Genomic DNA, 22,247 nt, shown 5'->3' with positions numbered 1-22,247 from the left:
TGGACTGCAACAAACGTCTTCTGTACAAAAATACCCTTTACTAGCAAGGCTTTTTTTCTTTTGACATACTGCCTGGTAACTGACAGACCTGGGCTGCAGGGTCCAGACGGTTCTGTCAGAGCACTGCTGTTACAAAAGTAGCCGGAGGGGCAGGGCAAGCAGTCACCCAGGGACATCCTGTCAGCTAATGGACTGACATAGCCCAATGGACACGGAGAAGGAACAGAAGAACCTTCCACACAATAAAAACCTGGAAAACAATGGCATATTCTTTCTTTTTCTTAAAAAAAAAAGTACAAATAGGGTATATGCACAAATTAGTGGCAGAGTGCAGTTACCTGGTGGGCAGCTCTCACAAACTGACTGTCCAGATAAAGACTGAAAAGTGCCCTGACTGCAGATGACTGGCTCTGCGCTGCCATCTGGACAAGCATAGCCAGGTGGGCACAGGTATCCTATGAAATAATCAGAAAACAAAGCCCTGGTCTGTCATTTGCTACCTCATTGTTCAAAACTAAAACAATTACAATGTACAGTATGTATGTCTTACTCATGCAACATTGCAGCAGCTTTCTGAAGTTTTAATGGGCTCTATGCACAGCTCCACTACTTTCTGAACTCAAGGCAGCTATTTTGTTTCCTGTCTTTCATTACTGGATGGACTCATTAATCCGTGTGCCCCTTGCAATGCTTACTGGGGTCAGGCACACCTTGATTAATCAGCTCCTCACGTAGATAAAGAAAGAAAAGAATTAGGCTGCCTTGAGGTGAGGAAGTAGTGGAGTTGTGCATAGAGCCCATTGTGGAGAACAACATATGTAGACAATGCAGTGAAGACAATATTAGCTCTAAGCAGAACTAATTTTTTCAGAGAAAAGCGGGAGGGGTGGGGAGGAAATGGTTAGTGGTACTATGAAAATTACAGACACAATTTTAAAATTCATAGATTTTGGGCCACTTCCTGCACACTTTAGCAAAACCCTCTGTGATTTAAAACGAGGTATGATGCAGGAGTTCTCTTTAACTCCATTCCTGGAAGGTGACCTACTGCTGCCAATAACTTCAATTTCTCCTTCTATACATGATACACTCAGCCCTGTCTGTCAGCGCATAACCCTGTCCCTCTCCTATAGCCGAAAGCTGTCAAAAGGTGTTGTTTTTCATATGTATCTGGTTGTGGCAGCTGCTACTAAGTAGTTTGAGGACCTAGATGAACAAATAGCAAGAATAATTGGCATCCTGCAAAGTCAATGACTTCATGCATTCAGCTGGTTTTCCTTAGGGTGAAACATTTTTACCAATCTGTGTGATTTAATTTAATAGCCTCTGTGAATTGATTTGTGTTGTGAATTGGCGCTTTTTAATAAACTTAATTGAAACTGATACATAAACTTTAAAATGCTTAAAAATGCTACCATAAACATACAGTATTTATGGCGGAGACTTTACTGTCACCGATCTAATCTGCCATTCATCACTATGGAGCCCATTTGGTTTAAATCAGAATTTCAGCAGCTGCTTATGGATAAGTTTTTGTGCTATTATTGAAAAACTGCCTCTTGCAAACATTTCTCTATAATGGTATGGGAAATACCCATTGCACAGATATTTCAGAAAAAAATATATTCTGTATCTCCTGATCATTTGAATTATACCTGGCTGATGTCCAGATGATGATCCGTTAGGACAAAACCATCCTGAGGGACAGAGGAGTTCCACGGACGTCTGAGCCCACAAGGGGCAATACCAACCTTGATGACAAGCCTCACAATCATCCTTAGAGTGAGCTGCAGTCCTACCCAAGAAAGTACCTTTTCAAATGAGATAAATGACTCTGTAAGTCAAAGTGATTCATCGTCCTGCGCCCCTTTCTCACATACACACATGAATCTATACAGACTTGAAAAGGAATAGGTTAATTGTCATGTGTGGTCCACTGCCCCATTCATTCACCTAATTAAGTACCTATTTGACCATTCTGGCAGATTTATGTGGACTCCTATTAGGTTTTACATATCCCCATAATGTTGTAGATACATAAACCTATCAAACATTCACTCTGGCAGATTTATGACCCTTTGCCCTACCGACACAGGAAGTGTGTTAAATGCTTAAGGTCAGACACATAGCTCATGTGTGGTTGTGACAAAGCATGTATTCTTTCTTTGAAAGTCAATTCATCATCACTATTAGGACAAAAGAAAAAAAGTTTAAGAGGTCTACATACACTTGTTAAATGTTGGGGTTTTTTTTTTACCCAGCTATTGTTACTGAATTGGGTATTCTGACAACCAAATAAGTCAATTATAGATCAATTACTAATACGTTAATGTTTGTTTTCTTTTACTGTTAAAAGTGTAAGTAACAGAATCGTGTGGAGTATTGTTGCCAAGGCAAGTAGTCAAGGTTCTGTTTCACGGTACCTGCAGATTGATCGGCATTTTTACCTGTCTTTTTTGTTTGTTGTTGTTTTTTTTTTCTTTTCATAGGTTGGAACTAAAAGGGGGTGATGGGGGGGGAATACGATCAAGTAAAATGATACGACTGGCATAAAATCAGATATAAACAGCATAAAAATAAAACAACAAGCTGGTCCCATCTAGGCGTAATCGGAGACAATGACACACTTAGAGTGCTCCTGATGTCCAGTCTGCTCTGTAGCATTGTTTTGGTCGCTGTAACCACAGAAAATCCTGCTTCACAAAGATAGGATGTTATAGATAGGATGAGTCTTGAACTGAATTAACCTGTGTCAAGAGGCACAGATGCACCGACTGATGTAATTGGGAGAGAATACTAATAATTTTTATATTTTTCAAAATAAAACATCACTCAGACTCTGATCATCGATAAATTATATATATATATATATATATATATATATACTTTTTTCTGTGCGGCCCGGTAACAAAAGACCGACGGACCGGTACTGTTGGGATCCAGAGGCTTGCCCACCAGAGGGCGCCGAGGATCCCTTCCTGATTGTTTTTACTTCTGTGGGGATCTGGGGTGCTGTCTACCTTCCTCCACCAGAGGGCGTACTGGATCACTTGAAGCTGGAGCTGACTTCACCAGCTGCTGCTCATCTGCTCATCAGGGGACCAGTACTTAAGTGGGCTGTGGACAACACCCCGGCGCCAGAGTGTTTTGCCAGTTATGGTTAGCAGATCTGAGCCAACCTGCCTGTCTGAATCTAGACTCCCTGAACCTGAACCTAATCTGTTTTTGTCCTCTCTGCTTCTAGGAAGAACCTGTCTGAAACCAAAGACTCAGGAAGAGTTTCTCTGTCAGAAACTAGTCTGTCTGACTACTGAAGAGCCCTGGAGATCAGAAACTCTGGAAGAGTTTCCCAGTCTGAAACCAGTCTGTCTGATTGGGGAAGAACCCTGGAAAATCAAACCTGTCAGCCTTCAGTCCTGCCGTCTGCCTCTGGACCCTTCAGGTTTCCCCCTCTGCCACTCTGCTCAAATCTCAGAACAGTGAAAATCAGTCGTGACCAGTCCTGGACCAGATTACCCCAGAATCAGTTCTGTGTTCAACCAGTGTTTTTTCAATAAATCTTTTGAACTTTTTCCCCTGTCTCCGGTTGTGTTCTGCATGTGGGCTAGCAACCAAAACCCATCATGACAGGTACCGGTCCGCGGCTCGTTGGTTGAGGAACGCTGCTCCAAGTCACATCCATTGTATGCTGCTCAAGCCTTGTGATCTCGGGTAACAATATGAAAACTGATGCAGCTCTTGATATGTTCTTTAAAAGACTTTTATTTTCCACTTGCACTGAAGGACTGTAAGCCTATATGACAAGTGAATGGAAATTCTGTATGTTTATATATTTTTTCACTTTTTGTGCTTTATAAATTCTATTGATAAATAAATATTAATAGTGAAATGGTATTTATAATGAAATTAATAAGTCATGTATACTATTGTAATATGATAAAAATAATTATTATATATCAGTATGTAAAATAATAACTAAATATCAGCAACCCAATTTGTTGGATTAGAAGAACCATGGAGTGTAGTCAATTTGAGCCCTTGGTGTATTAAGGGACCAAACCCAAGTATTTGGTTTAAATTAACTCAGCGTGTGTTATGTCTAATATTCAATCAGCTCTGAGTTGGTAGACTACCCAAATTGGGTTGTTTTTAACCCAGCATTTTTTGTGTGTATCAACATACAGTGCTTTTCATAGTCTATACATTTAGGGAAAACTAAACCATTTAACATTTCTGTTTGGGCTTCGTGTGTATGAAGGACCAACTCTGCCATATCTAAAAATAAATACAGAAATAAATAAATGCTCAATAAATGTATAAGCATACAATTAATTGCCAACAAAAAAGTGAGACATAAATGTATAGAACTCTTAATTAGCTTCTTTATTTATTTGCCTTTGTAATATTTACCTTATTTATTTTTCTGTCCTTTATAATCTTCAACTTTATTTTTTAATTACTTATATTTTTAAGTATTTATTTATGTGCATGTTATAATATTTTTGTCTGTTTTATTCTTCCTTTGTATTTTTTTACCTTAGTTATTTCTTCGCCGCTGTTTATTTCTCTCTGCCCTTTTTACATTTCTCTCCGCCCTTTTTACATTTCCCTCTGCCCTTTTTACATTTCTCTCTGCCCTTTTTACATTTCCCTCTGCCCTTTTTACATTTCTCTATGCATTTCTGTCTCATTATGCAAATGAGGAGGGGGGGTGTCCTAGAGAGTCAACTTCTGCTCATTGGTTGGCTTGGCGGTCCATCTACTTAACTCACAGAGCTCAGAGTACTAAGTTAAATGTTCTCTTTTCTGTTGCTGTTGTTCAATAAAAGTACGTTTTAAGATCATTTGAGGCGAGAACCTTATACTTTTAAGCATCACCATATGGCCCATTCACAGATGCGTAATTTAAAAGAAAATGTGACGAACTTCAGAGGACCGTGGCAACCAGCAAAGCTCCGAAGCTGACGGCAGCCAGGTCTAACCACAGCCCATCTGCAGCGGCCCTCTCTCGGAATAGCCGTGTGTGAAGCGTGTTGGTTAGCATTTTACTACATCGGTCGAATCTACAGGAGGAGAGTCTGATGTCGAGTCTGAAGTCATTAGAACTTGAGTAGGGACTTTGCCAAACTTTGCCAAATACAACAAAAAAAATCGCCATCATAGCCTGGCTATAGACCTGGCTGCCGTCAGCTTCGGAGCTCCGCTGGTTGCCACGGTCCTCTCAAGTTCGTCACATTTTCTTTTAAATTACGCATTAAATCTGTGAATGGGCCATATGGTGATGCTTAAAAGTATAAGGTTCTCGCCTCAAATGATCTTAAAACATACTTTAATTGAACAACAGCAACAGAAAAGAGAACATTTAACTTAGTACTCTGAGCTCTGTGAGTTAAGAAGATGGACCGCCAAGCCAACCAATGAGCAGAAGTTGACTCTCTAGGACATACCCCCTATTCATTTGCATAATGAGGCATAAATGCATAGAGAAATGTAAAAAGGGCAGAGATAAATGTAAAAAGGGCAGAGAGAAATAAACAGCGGCGAAGAAATAACTAAGGTAAAAAAATACAAAGGAAGAATAAAACAGACAAAAATACGACTTCCGCTTCCGGCATGCCTGAGTAGAGACGCTCACAGACGACGCTCTGACCGAAATAACTCTTAATTTGCCTGCTATTAAAATTTAATTCCACCTACATATCCAGAACACGCTACCACAATGACCTCGTCACAAAAGACTACAAGAAGAGAACAGAAGACGGGGAAAAATGATGATGCGAAGACGATACAGAAGCAGCTAACACTTGATGCTAGCTTAGCTCAAAATGAAACAGGGACAGACTTGTTGATGCTAACAGAGCTCCGTAAATTCCGAGAAGAATCTAGAACGGCGCAACGAGACATTCTAGAATCCCAAGCCCGGATGGAAGCATCGATTGCAGAAATAAAAAAGAGAACTGATGCACTAGAAGAGAGACTGAACACAGCGGAAGAGAGAGTGAGTAACGCAGAAGATCGTGGCTTACAGCAGGAAAGGGTGCTAGCTTACTTACTCAAAAAAGACGCTAAAATAACCGCAAAACTGGATGATATGGAGAATAGGATGCGCAGGAACAATATAAGAATGTATGGGATAAAGGAAGATTCAGAAGGAAAGGAGATGATTCCGTTCATTAAAGAACTGTTAAAATCTGCGCTGAAGCTACCTGAAGGTATGGATATTTGCATTGAGAGAGCCCATAGAGCCACAGTTCCGAAACCGAGGCCAACATCCCCGCCGAGATCCATAATAGTTAGTTTTTTGGACTTCAGTGTTAAACAGATGGTACTACAGTGTGCGTGGAAGCAGCGGAATGTAGAGTTTCTGGGAAACAAAATCTTCTTCGACCAAGATTACTCCACTGAAGTGCAGAGAAAAAGAAAACAAGTGCGTGAAGTCATTAAAAAGCTGAAGGAACGCAATATAAAGGCGCAGTCACCATACCCGGCTCTACTTACAGGTGCTGGTCATAAAATTAGAATATCATGAAAAAGTAGATTGATTTCAGTAATTCCATTTAAAAAGTGAAACTTGTATATTATATTCATACATTACATACAAACTCATATATTTCAGATGTTTATTTTGTTTAATTTTGATGATTACAAATGACAACAAATGAAAATCTCAAATTCATCATATCAGAAAATTAGAATATTACTGAAGACCAATAAAAACAAAGGATTTATAGAAATGTTGGCCAACTGAAAAGTATGAACATGAAAAGTATGAGCATGTACAGCACTCAGTATTTAGTTGGGCCTCCTTTGGCCTGTATTACTGCAGCAATGCGGCGTGGCATGGAGTCGATCAGTCTGTGGCACTGCTCAGGTGTTATGATAGCCCAGGTTGCTCTAATAGTGGCTTTTAGCTCTTCTGAATTGTTGGGTCTGGTGTATTGCATCTTCTTCTTCACAATACCCCATAGATTTTCTATGGGGTTAAGGTCAGGAGAGTTTGCTGGCCAATTAAGAACAGGGATACCATGGTCCTTCAACCAGGTACTGGTAGCTTTGGCACTGTGTGCAGGTGCCAAGTCCTGTTGGAAAATGAAATCTGCATCTCCAAAAAGTTGGTCAGCTGCAGGAAGCATGAAGTGCTCTAAAACTTCCTGGTATGTGGCTGCGTTGACCCTGGACCTCAGAAAACACAATGGACCAACACCAGCAGATGACATGGCACCCCAAACCATCACTGACTGTGGAAACTTTACACTGGACTTCAAGCAACGTGGATGAAGTGCCTCTCTTCTTTTCCTCCAGACTCTGGGACCTTGATTTCCAAAGGAAATGCAAAATTTACTTTCATCAGAGAACATGACTTTGGACCACTCACCAGCAGTCCGGTCCTGTTTCTCTTTAGCCCAGGCAAGACGCTTCTGACGCTGTCTGTGGTTCAAGAGTGGCTTGACACAAGGAATGCGACAGCAGAAACCCATGTCTTTCATACGTCTGTGTGTGGTGGTTCTTGAAGCACTCACTCCAGCTGCAGTCCACTCTTTGTGAATCTCCCCCACATTTTTGAATGGGTTTTGTTTCACAATCCTCTCCAGGGTGCGGTTATCTCTCTTGCTTGTACACTTTTTTCGACCACATCTTTTCCTTCCCTTCGCCTCTCTATTAATGTGCTTGGACACTGAGCTCTGTGAACAGCCAGCCTCTTTAGCGATGACCTTTTGTGTCTTGCCCTCCTTGTGCAAGGTGTCGATGGTCGTCTTTTGGACAACTGTCAAGTCAGCAGTCTTCCCCATGATTGTGTAGCCTATAGAACTAGACTGAAAGACCATTTAAAGGCTTTTGCAGGTGGTTTGAGTTAATTAGCTGATTAGAGTGTGGCACCAGGGGCCATCAATTTTGAACCTTTTCACAATATTCTAATTTTCTGATATGATGAATTTGAGATTTTCATTTGTTGTCATTTGTAATCATCAAAATTAAACAAAATAAACATCTGAAATATATGAGTTTGTATGTAATGTATGAATATAATATACAAGTTTCACTTTTTAAATGGAATTACTGAAATCAATCTACTTTTTCATGATATTCTAATTTTATGACCAGCACCTGTAGACTGTTTTTGGAGAAGGGTATCAAGACCTTCCCCTCTCTGTTGGAGGCCCAATCCACCCTGAAGGAACTCGGGATCCCGGTGGAGGAGGATGAGCGGGACGCCCTGGAGAGAGAGCTGCTACACAACAGCTGGCAGACACAGGGGAGACGTGGAAGGGCTGACCCAGGGCTGGATAACATGGACATCAGGGCCATACTTAACTCGGTGGATCAGCACAAGCAGGGTTGAGACGGTAATGTTTTGCCTGACCCTGCCCTGGTCTAGCTGGCATTCTATTCAAAGGTGGATCATGTTAAAAATATATATATAAAAAAGACATGCAGGTATAATATTTTATTAATACTTATAGATTATCGGTTGGTGTATTCACAATAAGTGTTTTGCTTTTTTCTCTTTTTTCTTTTTTTTTTTTTTTTCGGGCATTTTGTGCAGTAGAATAAGAGACTATGGCGACTACTGCTTACACATATAGTGTAATCCGCCCAGGGAGACCGTTATCCCTGTCCAATTTACATCAGGAATGTGCAGCCTATGTTCTCCAAAAGGGCTGCACATGGAATACTTGGAAGTTCTGTGAAGATGAAGATCTGAGTTCTTGTTCATTATGTTCATTGTTTTTGGGCGAACTGAGTTTGACTGTTAAATATATTTGCATAGAGAACAACATATTACTGGAGGGATGTAACTTTCATATTTTTTCCATATAAATATGACGACTTTGAAAATTGTTACTTACAATATTAATGGAGTAAATCACGTTATAAAAAGGAAAAAAATTCTATCACAATTAAAAAGCTTGAATTGTACAATTGGGCTTTTACAAGAAACTCATTTAAATGAGATAGAACATGCTAAATTAAAGAGAGAGTGGGTGGGACAGATATTCAGTGCATCTTATGGAAACTACAAAAAAAGAGGAGTAGCAATACTGTTTCACAAATCTCTAAGCTTTGTAGCAGAAAACGTACTCAAAGATAAAGAAGGCCGCTGGCTAATGGTGGTTGGTTGAATGGAGGAACCACTCTTACAATTATGAATATTTACGCCCCAAATGAGGATAATCCAGGTTTTTTTCAAGAACTAGCCCAAATCTTGGCGGGTCACTCAAAAGGAGTGATTATTCTAGGGGGAGACTTCAACTGTGTCTTGAACCATTACATTGACAAATTTCCAGCAGAACAAAAATATCAACTATCAAAAACAAAAGCGTTGAAGAATCTATTAGAGGAATTGGGGCTGGTTGATATTTGGCGTGCAAAACACCCAAAGATCAGAGACTATACTCACTTCTCAAAGGTTCATAGAAGCCATTCAAGAATAGACTTCTTTTGTGTTTCCAAACAGGCATCCCACAGAGTGGCGGATTGTCACATTGAACCTCAAACTATTTCAGACCATGGACCTATGATAATGTCTTTAAATATCGACCTGGAGAAACCTTTCAAGTTATGGAGACTGAATGTATCACTTTTAAATAACCCGGAGGCAATCCAATATATAAAAGACGAATTAAATTTCTTTTTAGATATCAATGATGCGGACGAGATTTCACCATCTACTCTGTGGGATACAGCCAAAGCATACTTGAGGGGTAAAATTATCTCATTTTCTTCAAAAGTTAATAAAAGAACGTGAAAAAAAACAAGAAGACTTAGAAGAACACATTAAGAAACTTGAGACCAAACACAAACGAACAAATGAAGAAAATGTATTACAGGAACTTAGAAAATGTAGACAGGATTTGAATGAGTTACTAACTTATAAAGCAGAGGGCGCTTTACGTTTTGCAAACCAAAAATACTATGAACAGGGAAATAAAGCAAGCAGACTATTAGCATTTCAATTAAGAAAATCACAGGCAAGTCGAACCGTTCAAAAAATCACGTGCCCAATATCTAAAAATCTAGTATCGCATCCTAAAGAAATTGCAAATGCATTTTCAAAATATTATAGACAACTATATAATTCGGAGACCAATCCTAACAAATTAAATATAATTAGGCAATTTTTGCAACAAATTAATCTGAATAAACTTGACGAGGAGGAAGCTAAATCATTAGTGGGGACAATTACCGAAGAAGAGATAAAACTTGTTATAGGAAAGCTTAAGAATAATAAATCACCAGGGGCGGACGGATTCCCAGGAGAATTCTATAAATGCTTTCAGACTGAGCTTATCCCACTCTTATGCAGAGTATTTAATCATGCTCTGGGCCACAAAGACCCACCTAAAACATGGGCAGAAGCAATTATTTCGGTTATACACAAAGAAGGCAAAGACCCCACACAATGCGCCTCTTATAGACCAATAAGTCTGCTGTGCAATGACGTTAAAATTTTAAGTGCCATCTTGTCCAAAAGACTACAAAAGATTATTAATAAACTTATCAATCCTGATCAGACAGGCTTTATACCCAATAGACTCGGAATAAATAATATCAGACGTACTCTAAATATAATTTCAATTGGCCAACAAAGCCCTTATACATCCATGCTTCTTGGCCTAGATGCCGAGAAGGCATTCGATCGGGTGGACTGGTTATTTCTGAAGCAGGTCCTATTGAAGATGGGCTTTAATGAAAACTTTATCAGTTGGTTTGAGGTGCTGTACTCCAGTCCAACCTCTAGAGTGCGCACTAACAGTTATATGTCAGATAGTTTTTCCTTGAAAAGAGGAACTCGTCAGGGCTGCTGTCTTTCACCAATCCTGTTTGCTATCAGTATAGAACCTTTAGCAGAATTAATAAGAACAGATAAATCATTTCTAGGCATAACGGATAAAATCAGGACTCACAAAATATCTCTGTATGCTGATGATGTTATATTTTAAAATGCCTGAAGGACTTCGGTGCGGTCTCAGGATACAAAGTAAATGAATCAAAATCAGAGGCCATGATGCTGAGTGGCTCCTGGCCCTCAGAACTATCATAATTAGTGAATTTCAACTGGTCACCTAACGGATTTCGATATCTGGGAATCAATATTACTACGGATGTTTCCAAATTGTATACAGCAAACTTTGGGAAGCTATTGGTCCAAATTCAAAAAGACTTAGATAGATGGGACATTTTACCACTTTCCTTTTTTGGAAGGATTGAAACAATCAGAATGACTATTCTCCCTAGATTGCCCTTCCTATTTGGATTCCAACAACAAAATTAAATAAAATGCAAAAAATGATTTCTACATTTATTTGGCAAAAGAGAAAGGCCAGAATAAAACTTACTCAATTGACTATTGGTAAACCTTATGGAGGTCTTAATGTACCAAACTTAAAATTATATTACTGGGCAGCACAATTACATGCAAGTGTAGGCTGGCTAACACAAAATAAAGAAATAACATGGCTGACATTGGAAGAGAGCGCAAGCCCTAAATTTTCTCTACAGGCCCTGGTATTCTGCTCGACTGAAATATGGAATAAGTACAAAATTACAAATATATGGATGAAAAGCACTCAAAGGACTTTAAACATGATTAGAAAGAATATGAAAGCTCCCCAATTTATTTCCAGAGCCTCAAGAATTTTGGATATAATAGACTTTAAACCAGGACAACAAGATCCAGGATTTCGAACCTGGCAAAACAAAAATTTAATTTTTATTGATGACTTGTTTGAAGGGGAGGTTCTGAAGTCTTTTAACCAGATTAAGGAGAATTACGGCTTGAACACGCCTGATTTTTATAGGTATTTACAACTGAGAAGCTACCTGATGTCCCACAACGAGTGGTCCCTTCTTCAGTCAGGGCCTACTGATTTAGAATTATTCTTTATAAAGATCCCCAAAGAAAAAAAATCTAAGAATACTGTGTCGAATCTATACAAATGCTTACAGTCATGTCTGTCGAGTGCAGCTCCTGGGATAAAAGAAAGATGGGAACTGGAAATGAATGATGTGATTGAAGATGAGGAGTGGGAGCAAGTGTGTATAACTGGACATAAACTGACTAATAGTCCAACATGGAAAGAATTTTATTGGAAAATAATTGTCAGATATTTCAAAACTCCGTACATTATTTCCAAATTTGATCAAACTAAACCAACTTGTGCTGGAGACAGTGCGGACTAGTTGCAGATCAGACTCATGTCTTTTGGGATTGCCCAAAGATTAAGAAATTCTGGGAAGGAATTAGAGAGGAAATTTCAAATATCTTGCATGCTGATATTGATTGGAATCCCCGGATCTTTGTTCTGGGAATTCCACCAAATAATTTAAGTAAAGAAGAAGAACACTTATTTGGTATCCTTGTTCTCGTAGCCAAAAAAATGATAACAATATGCTGGTATAAACCTTCACCCCCTACTGTAAATCAATGGAAAGAGAAACTAGTGAATGTTTATATGATGGAGAAAATAACAGCAAAATTAAACTTGTCCACTGGTCTATTTGAGAAAAGATGGAACCCTTTGAAGACATATTTCCAGTTAATGTGATAGTAGGATAAGCGTAAACACACATTTCTGTTATGATAAAAATAAAAATTACTCGGGAGAGATCTTTCCTTTGTCTGATCCTCCAAGTTAATAAAAAAAAAAAAAAATAATAATAATAATAATATATATATATATATAATAATGATAAAGAAGAAAAAGGAAAAAGAAAACATGGCTCTTCAGCTCGCCGACCTGTTTGGTTGTTGTTACCCAATTTTTTGTATGGTTGTATTGAAACTGTTGTTTCTGGCTTATTGTATGAATCAGTGATTTTGAATACTGATCTGATAAAATAAAGTCTTTGTTCAAAAAAAAAAAAAAACAGACAAAAATATTATACCATGCACATAAATAAATGCTTAAAAATATAAGTAATTAAAAAATAAAGTTGAAGATTATAAAGGACAGAAAAATAAATAAGGTAAATATTACAAAGGCAAATAAATAAAGAAGCTAATTAAGAGTTATATACATTTATGTCTCACTTTTTTGTTGGCAATTAATTGTATGCTTATACATTTATTGAGCATTTATTTATTTTTGTATTTATTTTTAAATATGGCAGAGTTGGTCCTTCATACGTGTGTGGTTGGAACAACTTAACAGTGTAAAGGTTTCGGTCAATTTACCTCTTTGATAGAGGTAAACCATAAATGGCCTCTACCCTTTAAAGTCAGGGGACTTTAAATTGCTTTACACTACATTCAGTCAATCAAGATGAAGAATATGAAGTTGTAGTTCATCATTCCTGATTATTCCATCTACTTTGGTTTAAACCCTAAATATGATGCTACAGTATGTTATGGTTAAGAGGGAGTAGTGTTTTCTGATTTACAAACTTTTTTCAAAGGTGGTCCAAATTAAACATCAAAGATACGCATGAAGACAGATTAATATAAAACTGATTCTAATGAGCCTTGTATGTTACTTCTGACTTGACCTAACATTTTCATATTCCCTTTAGGAGCTCTGTCTGTGTGAGTTGTTTTTCTACCTGGAGGACAGGGTTGTGGTTTTGCGCTGCCTTTTGGACAGTAGTAACCTGCAGGACAGACGTCTCCATGGGCTGAATCATCACCAATTTGGGTTGAAAATGCTACTGCTGGAAGACACAATACATTGTTATTAGATTCCTTTAGTAGATTTGTTAGCAAACTGGCTGACACACCAAAATTATTTTCAGGACCCACTGTTAAAGAGACATACAATAATAATAATTGAATTAAAAAACTAGAACTAATCAGAAAATGTTGAAAGGTATTAGAAATCCTTAAAAATTGATAGAGGGACAATTTACAGGTGCTGGTCATAAAATTAGAATATCATGAAAAAGTAGATTGATTTCAGTAATTCCATTTAAAAAGTGAAACTTGTATATTATATTCATACATTACATACAAACTCATATATTTCAGATGTTTATTTTGTTTAATTTTGATGATTACAAATGACAACAAATGAAAATCTCAAATTCATCATATCAGAAAATTAGAATATTACTGAAGACCAATAAAAACAAAGGATTTATAGAAATGTTGGCCAACTGAAAAGTATGAACATGAAAAGTATGAGCATGTACAGCACTCAGTATTTAGTTGGGCCTCCTTTGGCCTGTATTACTGCAGCAATGCGGCGTGGCATGGAGTCGATCAGTCTGTGGCACTGTTCAGGTGTTATGATAGCCCAGGTTGCTCTAATAGTGGCTTTTAGCTCTTCTGAATTGTTGGGTCTGGTGTATTGCATCTTCTTCTTCACAATACCCCATAGATTTTCTATGGGGTTAAGGTCAGGAGAGTTTGCTGGCCAATTAAGAACAGGGATACCATGGTCCTTCAACCAGGTACTGGTAGCTTTGGCACTGTGTGCAGGTGCCAAGTCCTGTTGGAAAATGAAATCTGCATCTCCAAAAAGTTGGTCAGCTGCAGGAAGCATGAAGTGCTCTAAAACTTCCTGGTATGTGGCTGCGTTGACCCTGGACCTCAGAAAACACAATGGACCAACACCAGCAGATGACATGGCACCCCAAACCATCACTGACTGTGGAAACTTTACACTGGACTTCAAGCAACGTGGATGAAGTGCCTCTCTTCTTTTCCTCCAGACTCTGGGACCTTGATTTCCAAAGGAAATGCAAAATTTACTTTCATCAGAGAACATGACTTTGGACCACTCACCAGCAGTCCAGTCCTGTTTCTCTTTAGCCCAGGCAAGACGCTTCTGACGCTGTCTGTGGTTCAAGAGTGGCTTGACACAAGGAATGCGACAGCAGAAACCCATGTCTTTCATACGTCTGTGTGTGGTGGTTCTTGAAGCACTCACTCCAGCTGCAGTCCACTCTTTGTGAATCTCCCCCACATTTTTGAATGGGTTTTGTTTCACAATCCTCTCCAGGGTGCGGTTATCTCTCTTGCTTGTACACTTTTTTCGACCACATCTTTTCCTTCCCTTCGCCTCTCTATTAATGTGCTTGGACACTGAGCTCTGTGAACAGCCAGCCTCTTTAGCGATGACCTTTTGTGTCTTGCCCTCCTTGTGCAAGGTGTCGATGGTCGTCTTTTGGACAACTGTCAAGTCAGCAGTCTTCCCCATGATTGTGTAGCCTATAGAACTAGACTGAAAGACCATTTAAAGGCTTTTGCAGGTGGTTTGAGTTAATTAGCTGATTAGAGTGTGGCACCAGGGGCCATCAATTTTGAACCTTTTCACAATATTCTAATTTTCTGATATGATGAATTTGAGATTTTCATTTGTTGTCATTTGTAATCATCAAAATTAAACAAAATAAACATCTGAAATATATGAGTTTGTATGTAATGTATGAATATAATATACAAGTTTCACTTTTTAAATGGAATTACTGAAATCAATCTACTTTTTCATGATATTCTAATTTTATGACCAGCACCTGTAAGTTACTTTGTATTTCCTTTGAAATATTTTACCAAATGACTTGTTCAGAATATTTCCTATGTATTATATATACAGTCGTATGTTTATATCACTTTTTTTTCACCAGTGTTTTTTTCATCATTGTGTTTTTATCACTGCTGCTTAGCTTTATCGAGGCTGCACTTAAAAAAATGAAAAAGTCTAGAGAGCTGTACTAAACAAAATTTATTTTTGCACACATTAGACAAATCTGTCTAAGTCTAATTTAATATAGTAATCAGAAGTGCAATGAGTGAAATAGTACTAGTGGTATTTCCCGAAGGTGAGGCAGCTGCTGATCCCTCTCTACAGAAGAAACCAGGGTTGCAGAGTCCAGATGGAGAAGATGCTCCTGGCTTCGCACAGTAGTGGCCGGGCAAACATGGCTGACATACTTCTTGAGACACTGCACCTAATATGAAATAGAAAAAAAAAATGTTGAACAAAAGGAAAAAAAAAAATAAATATGGTATAAAACTGTAATAGTTCCTGGCTTTTCAATGGCTTATTTTTGATTATCAGGATAAAAAACTGATAAAAAAATATCAAGTGGCCATTAAAATATTGCATTGCAAGCTATGGGTAAGATGAAAAAAGTATTTTCAAGTCTCTCAATAATAAACTCTAAATCGGATAATGAGTGTGAAACTTTATCTTCATTCATGTCTTTAATTTACTTTTATCATTTGATCTAATGCATCTGATTGACTTAATTTTCTGCCTTTTTATCAGGGTAATATAATCTCATGTTTTGTAATAAACACTATCTATATATTTATCTATCTATTTTCTTTTTACAGCAGAATAAATTATGTGTAAATAATAATAGATGCTGCATCTGTGCTTTATCATATTTACAACTGACCAAACACCTCATCAGTTGAAAACCTCAACAGTAATTTAAAACTGTGACATATTCATTTTGATGATTGTTTAAAAACAGTTTTGTTTTTTTTTGTTTTTTTTTCATTCCATCACCTGCTATGGAGCTAAAGGTGCCAGCAGGGCAAGGAACCATGTAGTTTGTTCCCTGTGGACAGTAGAACCCAGCAGAGCATGGCCGTCCTGTTGGACCCTCCTCTGGTTGGGAGGAAACAGAGCCTTGGATACAAAGGAAACTATGGAGAGAGAGGACAATTAAGCAGAGGTAATTGGTGTGTTATGTGAACAAATAATAGAAAAACAATTTCAATTAAACGTAGATGGTCTACAATCTTTGTGGGTAAATAACAGCTTTATTTTACCCAGGAGAGCAGACCCCAGAGGGAGCAGCTAGACCAGAGGAACTGCAGTATCTCCCAGGTGGGCAGAGCTCACAGTCTGACTTATTGGACAACCCCATCTGGTTACTGAAAGTGCCAGCTGGGCATGGGAATGCTACACCAGTCTGGGTTCCTGTAAAACATTTATTGTGTCTACAGATGGCTGAGGGCTAAACATCAAAGAACAATTTATGGTGACCATGTCCACCTCGATTATGCTCAGCAATAGCCATTAGTGTAATTGGAAAGCCGTTTAGTGGTGCAGTCACTCATTCAGGGGAGCAAACAAAACAAGTTCAGTAATGCACTCTGTTTACAACACATAATATTCCAACAACCAGTCTCACAGGGGCTGGGTGCAGCACTAGTCACATTTATTGTTGACAACGTAGTGCAAAAAGGCTGTACATTTGCTACAAAGGTCATTTAATATTCACTAGATTATAGCTTACCAGGTGGGCAATAATGTCCTTTAGGACAAGGCATGGGAGTTTGAGTTCCTGACACATTGCCAGCATCTGCATTGATCGAACCAGGACAAAAAAATCCAGCTGGACATTCAATACAGTCTGCCTGTGGGAAAGTAATTATCTTTAGATAAAACTAAGCTTATAATAATTATCCGGGCAATAGATTTTAACACACGGTGCTAAAGATTTTTTATGAGATCTAAAACTATAATAAAAAATGCTTATCCTCACCTGACCGGGCAAGTTTTGATAAGTCCCAGGCAAGCAGGACAACTGCCTATTAGATCCAGGTGGACATTTACTTCCAGGTGAGCAGGTGATACTGTCCTGCCAGTTGCTGTTTTCACTGCTTGGACAGTAAAAGCCAGCTGGACAAATATGAGAAGGAAAAGAGAGCCCTCTACTGATACAAAGAAAACCTACGAAACAAAAAACACATTTGTTAGGTGTCCTGCTACAGTTTCATTGGATTAATACCAAATAATTCAAATTGGTTCCAACCTGGAGGACAAGGCAGGCAGTCAGTGATATGACTGTTTCTGCTTTTGTTGCTGTAATGTCCTGAAGGACAGGGAAGAGGCGCAGAGGAGCCCTGAGTGCAGTAATGTCCTTCAGGACATCTACCACCAGTCACCCCTCCATCCTCTGGTGTGGGCGACCAAGCACCAGAAATACAGTAGTACCCTGCACTACAGAGGCCTGATGCAGCAGCTTTGCCAGGAGTTGCACAGAACGAGCCTGGTTGGTATATAACAAAGAAGGTGTTTTTTATCTCTCTTGTGCTAGAAATAATTTTAAGTTTCATTGGATTTACATAACTAACATTACATCTAAACATTTTAACAGCTCACTCCAAAGAGGACAATAATTTAATATCAAGATTTTTGAATTACCATCATTCATTACCATCATATTATCTATTTATCAACCGCTAAATATTTAATCAATCATAGCACTAAATAATGTTTGACCTGGAGGGCATGGCAAGCAGTCCTGGGGTTTTGTCATCTGAGTGCGAGGGTTGAAAGTTCCAGCTGGACATGGGAACTTGAATTTGGACCAAGTCCCGGTCGGGCAGTAATGACCCAATGGACACTCCAAACTCTCCAGCAGAGAGTTGTTATTGTTGCCAGGGCAATAAAATCTGCTTAGGCAAAACAAGAATGTAATAATATTTTTGTTTACTTCTGATGGCAGAAAGGTTTGTACTGTATATAGTCCTTATATATATATATATATATATATATATATATATATATATATATATATATATATATATATATATATATATATATATATATATATATTTATATATATATATATATATGTATATATATTTATATATATATATATATATGTATATGTATATACATTTAGAATATATACATTTAGTGTATATTCTAAATGTATATACACTTACATTTGGAAATCCCTTACATTTGGAAGGATAAATACTATGTTCAATGTACAACTGATGTACGACTGATAAGCAAGCATACCCCTGGGGACAGACACTGCAGCTGGCTTGGCCATCTTCTGTACTGATGGTTCCCAGGGGGCAGGGTTGAGGAGCTGCAGAACCCCCTGAACAGTAATAACCTGCTTGTGCAAAGACAAGCACCATGAAAGAGATGAACACACATAATGCACAGGAAACAATTTGATTACTATTCCCAACAGAGCAGCCACTTCTGTTTGGTGCCTTTAGCTTGGAAGAGCCTGCAGTTTATTTGTATGCTGAGTTCGCTTAAAGCTTATGTCAATAAAAATGGATGTGTTAAGAGCTAACACATCCCATTTGTACTTTTTCTTAGAAGTCATAAAACATAGTTTTATACTGTACTGTTTTAGCAAAAATAAAAACCTGATCTTATTGCATGACATATTACCACATATTTACACATCTCAGTAGTAATTAATTTCCTTCCTAAAATGATCTTATACATTTTGTAGAAGCTGATATGGATCATTGATCACCTTTTGGGCATGGACCTCCACGGTTGTCTTTGAAAGGAGGGTCAGGACGATCTGCACCCTCAGCGCAGAAGAATCCTTTCCAGCATTTTCCTGAAGGTGCTGAGAGCCCCACTGAGTCACAGTAGTAACCCGGGGAACATGGCTGACAATCCTCCTATAGGAAGATAAAAAGCACGAGGCAGGATATTAACTGTTTAAAAAAATGGAAACTGGTAAATTGGAAAAGTATCCCCAACCAGTTTACTGGTGGAACCAATCCTTTTGTATCATTTTAACTTTGATGTATTTTAATGGGACATTGTGTGATAACCAACACAAACTTGTTTGCTAAGGTAGAACTAAAAGAATGTACAATTTAAAATGTTAAATAAATGAAGAAACAGAAGAAAGGCTTCCAAAGAATGATGCTGCCATTGCAAAGTATTAACCTGTATCCATTGTTTCTGAAATCTTTATGCCAGTTTGTCTTTTGTTTATTTATTTTTTGTAAAAGCAAAATAGCTCAAAAAAGATTGCTCTTAATAATTATATTAAAAATTGCATCTTTAATCATGTAGGCGATGAAAAAAAAACAAAAAAACATAATCCCGGTTTCTTTCGAACCTTGGACACAGCATTGGTGATGTTAGAGAATGTTCCTGGAGGACAGGGCTGAGGATGAATGGTGGCCTGGGGACAGTAGTGCCCAACTGGACAAAGTCCTCCTCCTCCTCCTGGTAAGAGACGCTCGTCTCAAACAGAACACCAGAAGAGAACCACTTAAGACATCAACAAATAAAACAGCAGAACCAAATGGGATTACCTAAAGTAAACGAGTGACACTGGAAAGCAAATACACTTGTTTACCTGCAGCCTGTGAGAGAGGCTGGGGAGAGATGTTTCCATGTGAACAGTAGTATCCTTCCTGGCACGGTCCAGTGACAGCTGTGGCATTTTTGGAGGAGCAGTAATGGCCTCCATCGCATTGTCTGCACTGGGAGACAGACCAGTAGCCAGGATCTGGACCATAGGTTCCTTCTGGACAACTTCTTAAGGTAAATCCAGTCCCTTCAGGACAGTAAAATCCTGAAGTGCAAAGACAAAAAACAGAAATAGAAAACTAAGGAAAATAGATATTACTGGATAACTGTATGCTTCTTTGGTGCTTTTTTGGCAACAGCTCTGTGGTATAGTTACACATAAATATAGACTTAATTAGATTTTTTTTTTTTTTATTTCAGTTTATGTTTATAGAGAACAAACAAACAAACAAAAAAAACTACAAACCTGCCGGACAGAGGTGCAGAGAGCCAGACACACAGAACCAGCCTGGGAGACAAAGCTCACACTGACTTGCATGTGTTATAGCCACATAAGTCCCTGGATCACAAGGCAAAGGTTTAACTGTTCCCTCAGGGCAGTAGTGACCCTCAGGACAGGGTCCTCCTGAAATTCCATCAATGGGGGTAGATATGACAGCTCCCCCCAAGCAGTAATATCTGCATAAGAAATACAACAAAAGGAAATCATTTTGATGAAAAAATGGCCTGTATAGCTCTGCTCTAAAAAAACTTAGCTGTACCCTTCACTACACAATCCAATAGGTTTAGTAAGGCCAGCAGAGTCACAAAAATATCCCCCCAAACAAGCTTTACAATCTTCCTGGCTACGCAAGCCCAAGCTGTTTGACCAACTTCCCTCAGGGCAGGCTTGGGGGGCTGCAGTGCCTTTAAAGACAAGATGAAGAAAGCTGCATTAATAAGGAGTTTGCATAAAACAGTGAATATTCAAAGAATATTATGAATGTGGTGTTTGGTGAAATTATACAGTGTGACAATGCCTCACATAGTATGATCACATAAGAGCAAGGTATTAAAGAGACCCTCCTGATGAATGTTGGGTGCAGCGTTGGTGAACTGACAACAAATCCCTTTTGCCTTGAAGCAGCGTTTTTAAGAGATGGGTCAGCCAAGTAAAAGAGGGCATGCGTGGGACTAACTTCAAAGACAACAGGAAAGCAAAAGTCACAATACATATGTTGTCGGGGTTTGCTGATGGCCTCCAAATGGTAATTAACATGAATAATACATTATAGCTATACACTGTAATGGGCCAAAATGTTAATATTGTCCTTCATTATACATTATTCTACACTGCACTTAAATGAGTAGGAGGTTTTTAATGCAATATTTTACAAACAATACCTCAACAATATGCAGTGCCTATATAGCAACGGTGTAAGCTTATTAAAGAAAATGTATGTGTATGTGGGGTGAGGGGGGGTGTCAAGGAGGTAACAACCTGAAGAGCAGTAGTGACCAGGAGGGCACAGAGAGCCTGAGAAGTCATCCTTGGGGGAAGGTGAGAATGATCCAAGTTTGCAAAAATATCCAGCATTGCATGGTCCTATGTGTGGAAGGACATTTAGATAGTTCATCGATCTATTCAAGACAAATCTACAAGTCTCCAAAGCTTTGCACAGACCACATTTACCAGGGAATCACTCAAATTAGGAGTGGACAAATAAGTATCCTAAAATGATCTTTCAAATTTCACTTCGACGTGTTTTGTAGATCTATAAACTAAGATGGTGTATCTACTTGAAGGTTTTTATCTAAACAATAGGACTGGACAAATAAAATCTAAACATGCAAGGTCTTTATTTTGTTTATCTTTTGGGACAAAAAAAAATTTAGATTTAGGAAAGAACTGGGTCAAAACAAGTGAACTAGTCTGATGGGTTAGATCATTTATCAGATGGACCCTTGGACATTATCCAATATTTTGAACTAGGCTATATGATAGAATAATTAGGCTTCTCTGAACCTCTAAAGAAAGAGAATGCACTAAACCATGCAGAGAACCATGCAGTAAAACAATGCTAATGTTAGTGGGTTTTGTGAACTAGTAACTTTTCATCTCTTAAATTGTTTGCAAGATCCAGTACTAGATTTCCTCAAGATTAACACTTTAACCAAAGAACTGGTCATAAAGTCACCATAGACAAAAATGTGGAACAAATCAGTGTTGATAAATAACAAGTGTTGTGCTTGAATATTTTAGAACAGCCATGTCCAAAGTCG

General features: G+C 38.3%; 1 protein-coding gene across 1 annotated transcript in view; it reads right to left on the bottom strand.

The window, feature by feature from the left end:
* LOC119792815 overlaps positions 1 to 22,247 on the bottom strand; it is a 94,003-nt gene that overhangs the window by 46,427 nt on the left and 25,329 nt on the right. The window contains exons 36-53 of the mRNA XM_038299623.1: positions 21,466 to 21,570; positions 20,747 to 20,891; positions 20,452 to 20,663; positions 20,032 to 20,250; positions 19,789 to 19,916; positions 19,186 to 19,339; positions 18,708 to 18,807; positions 18,180 to 18,352; positions 17,710 to 17,946; positions 17,440 to 17,627; positions 17,191 to 17,311; positions 16,721 to 16,871; positions 16,455 to 16,594; positions 15,742 to 15,888; positions 13,543 to 13,650; positions 1,656 to 1,811; positions 339 to 455; positions 89 to 250 (exon numbers count right to left, since the gene is read on the bottom strand). Of these exons, the coding sequence (XP_038155551.1) occupies positions 89 to 250; positions 339 to 455; positions 1,656 to 1,811; positions 13,543 to 13,650; positions 15,742 to 15,888; positions 16,455 to 16,594; positions 16,721 to 16,871; positions 17,191 to 17,311; positions 17,440 to 17,627; positions 17,710 to 17,946; positions 18,180 to 18,352; positions 18,708 to 18,807; positions 19,186 to 19,339; positions 19,789 to 19,916; positions 20,032 to 20,250; positions 20,452 to 20,663; positions 20,747 to 20,891; positions 21,466 to 21,570 (2,763 nt within the window). The remainder of the gene's footprint in view (positions 1 to 88; positions 251 to 338; positions 456 to 1,655; positions 1,812 to 13,542; positions 13,651 to 15,741; positions 15,889 to 16,454; positions 16,595 to 16,720; positions 16,872 to 17,190; positions 17,312 to 17,439; positions 17,628 to 17,709; positions 17,947 to 18,179; positions 18,353 to 18,707; positions 18,808 to 19,185; positions 19,340 to 19,788; positions 19,917 to 20,031; positions 20,251 to 20,451; positions 20,664 to 20,746; positions 20,892 to 21,465; positions 21,571 to 22,247) is intronic.

The sequence above is a fragment of the Cyprinodon tularosa genome, unplaced genomic scaffold (genome assembly GCF_016077235.1).
Source record: "Cyprinodon tularosa strain WSP-4 unplaced genomic scaffold, ASM1607723v1 ctg431, whole genome shotgun sequence".
Classification (NCBI taxonomy): Eukaryota; Metazoa; Chordata; class Actinopteri; order Cyprinodontiformes; family Cyprinodontidae; genus Cyprinodon; species Cyprinodon tularosa.
Note: the sequence above shows the minus strand (reverse complement) of the source record. Positions and strands in the feature narration are given on the sequence as shown.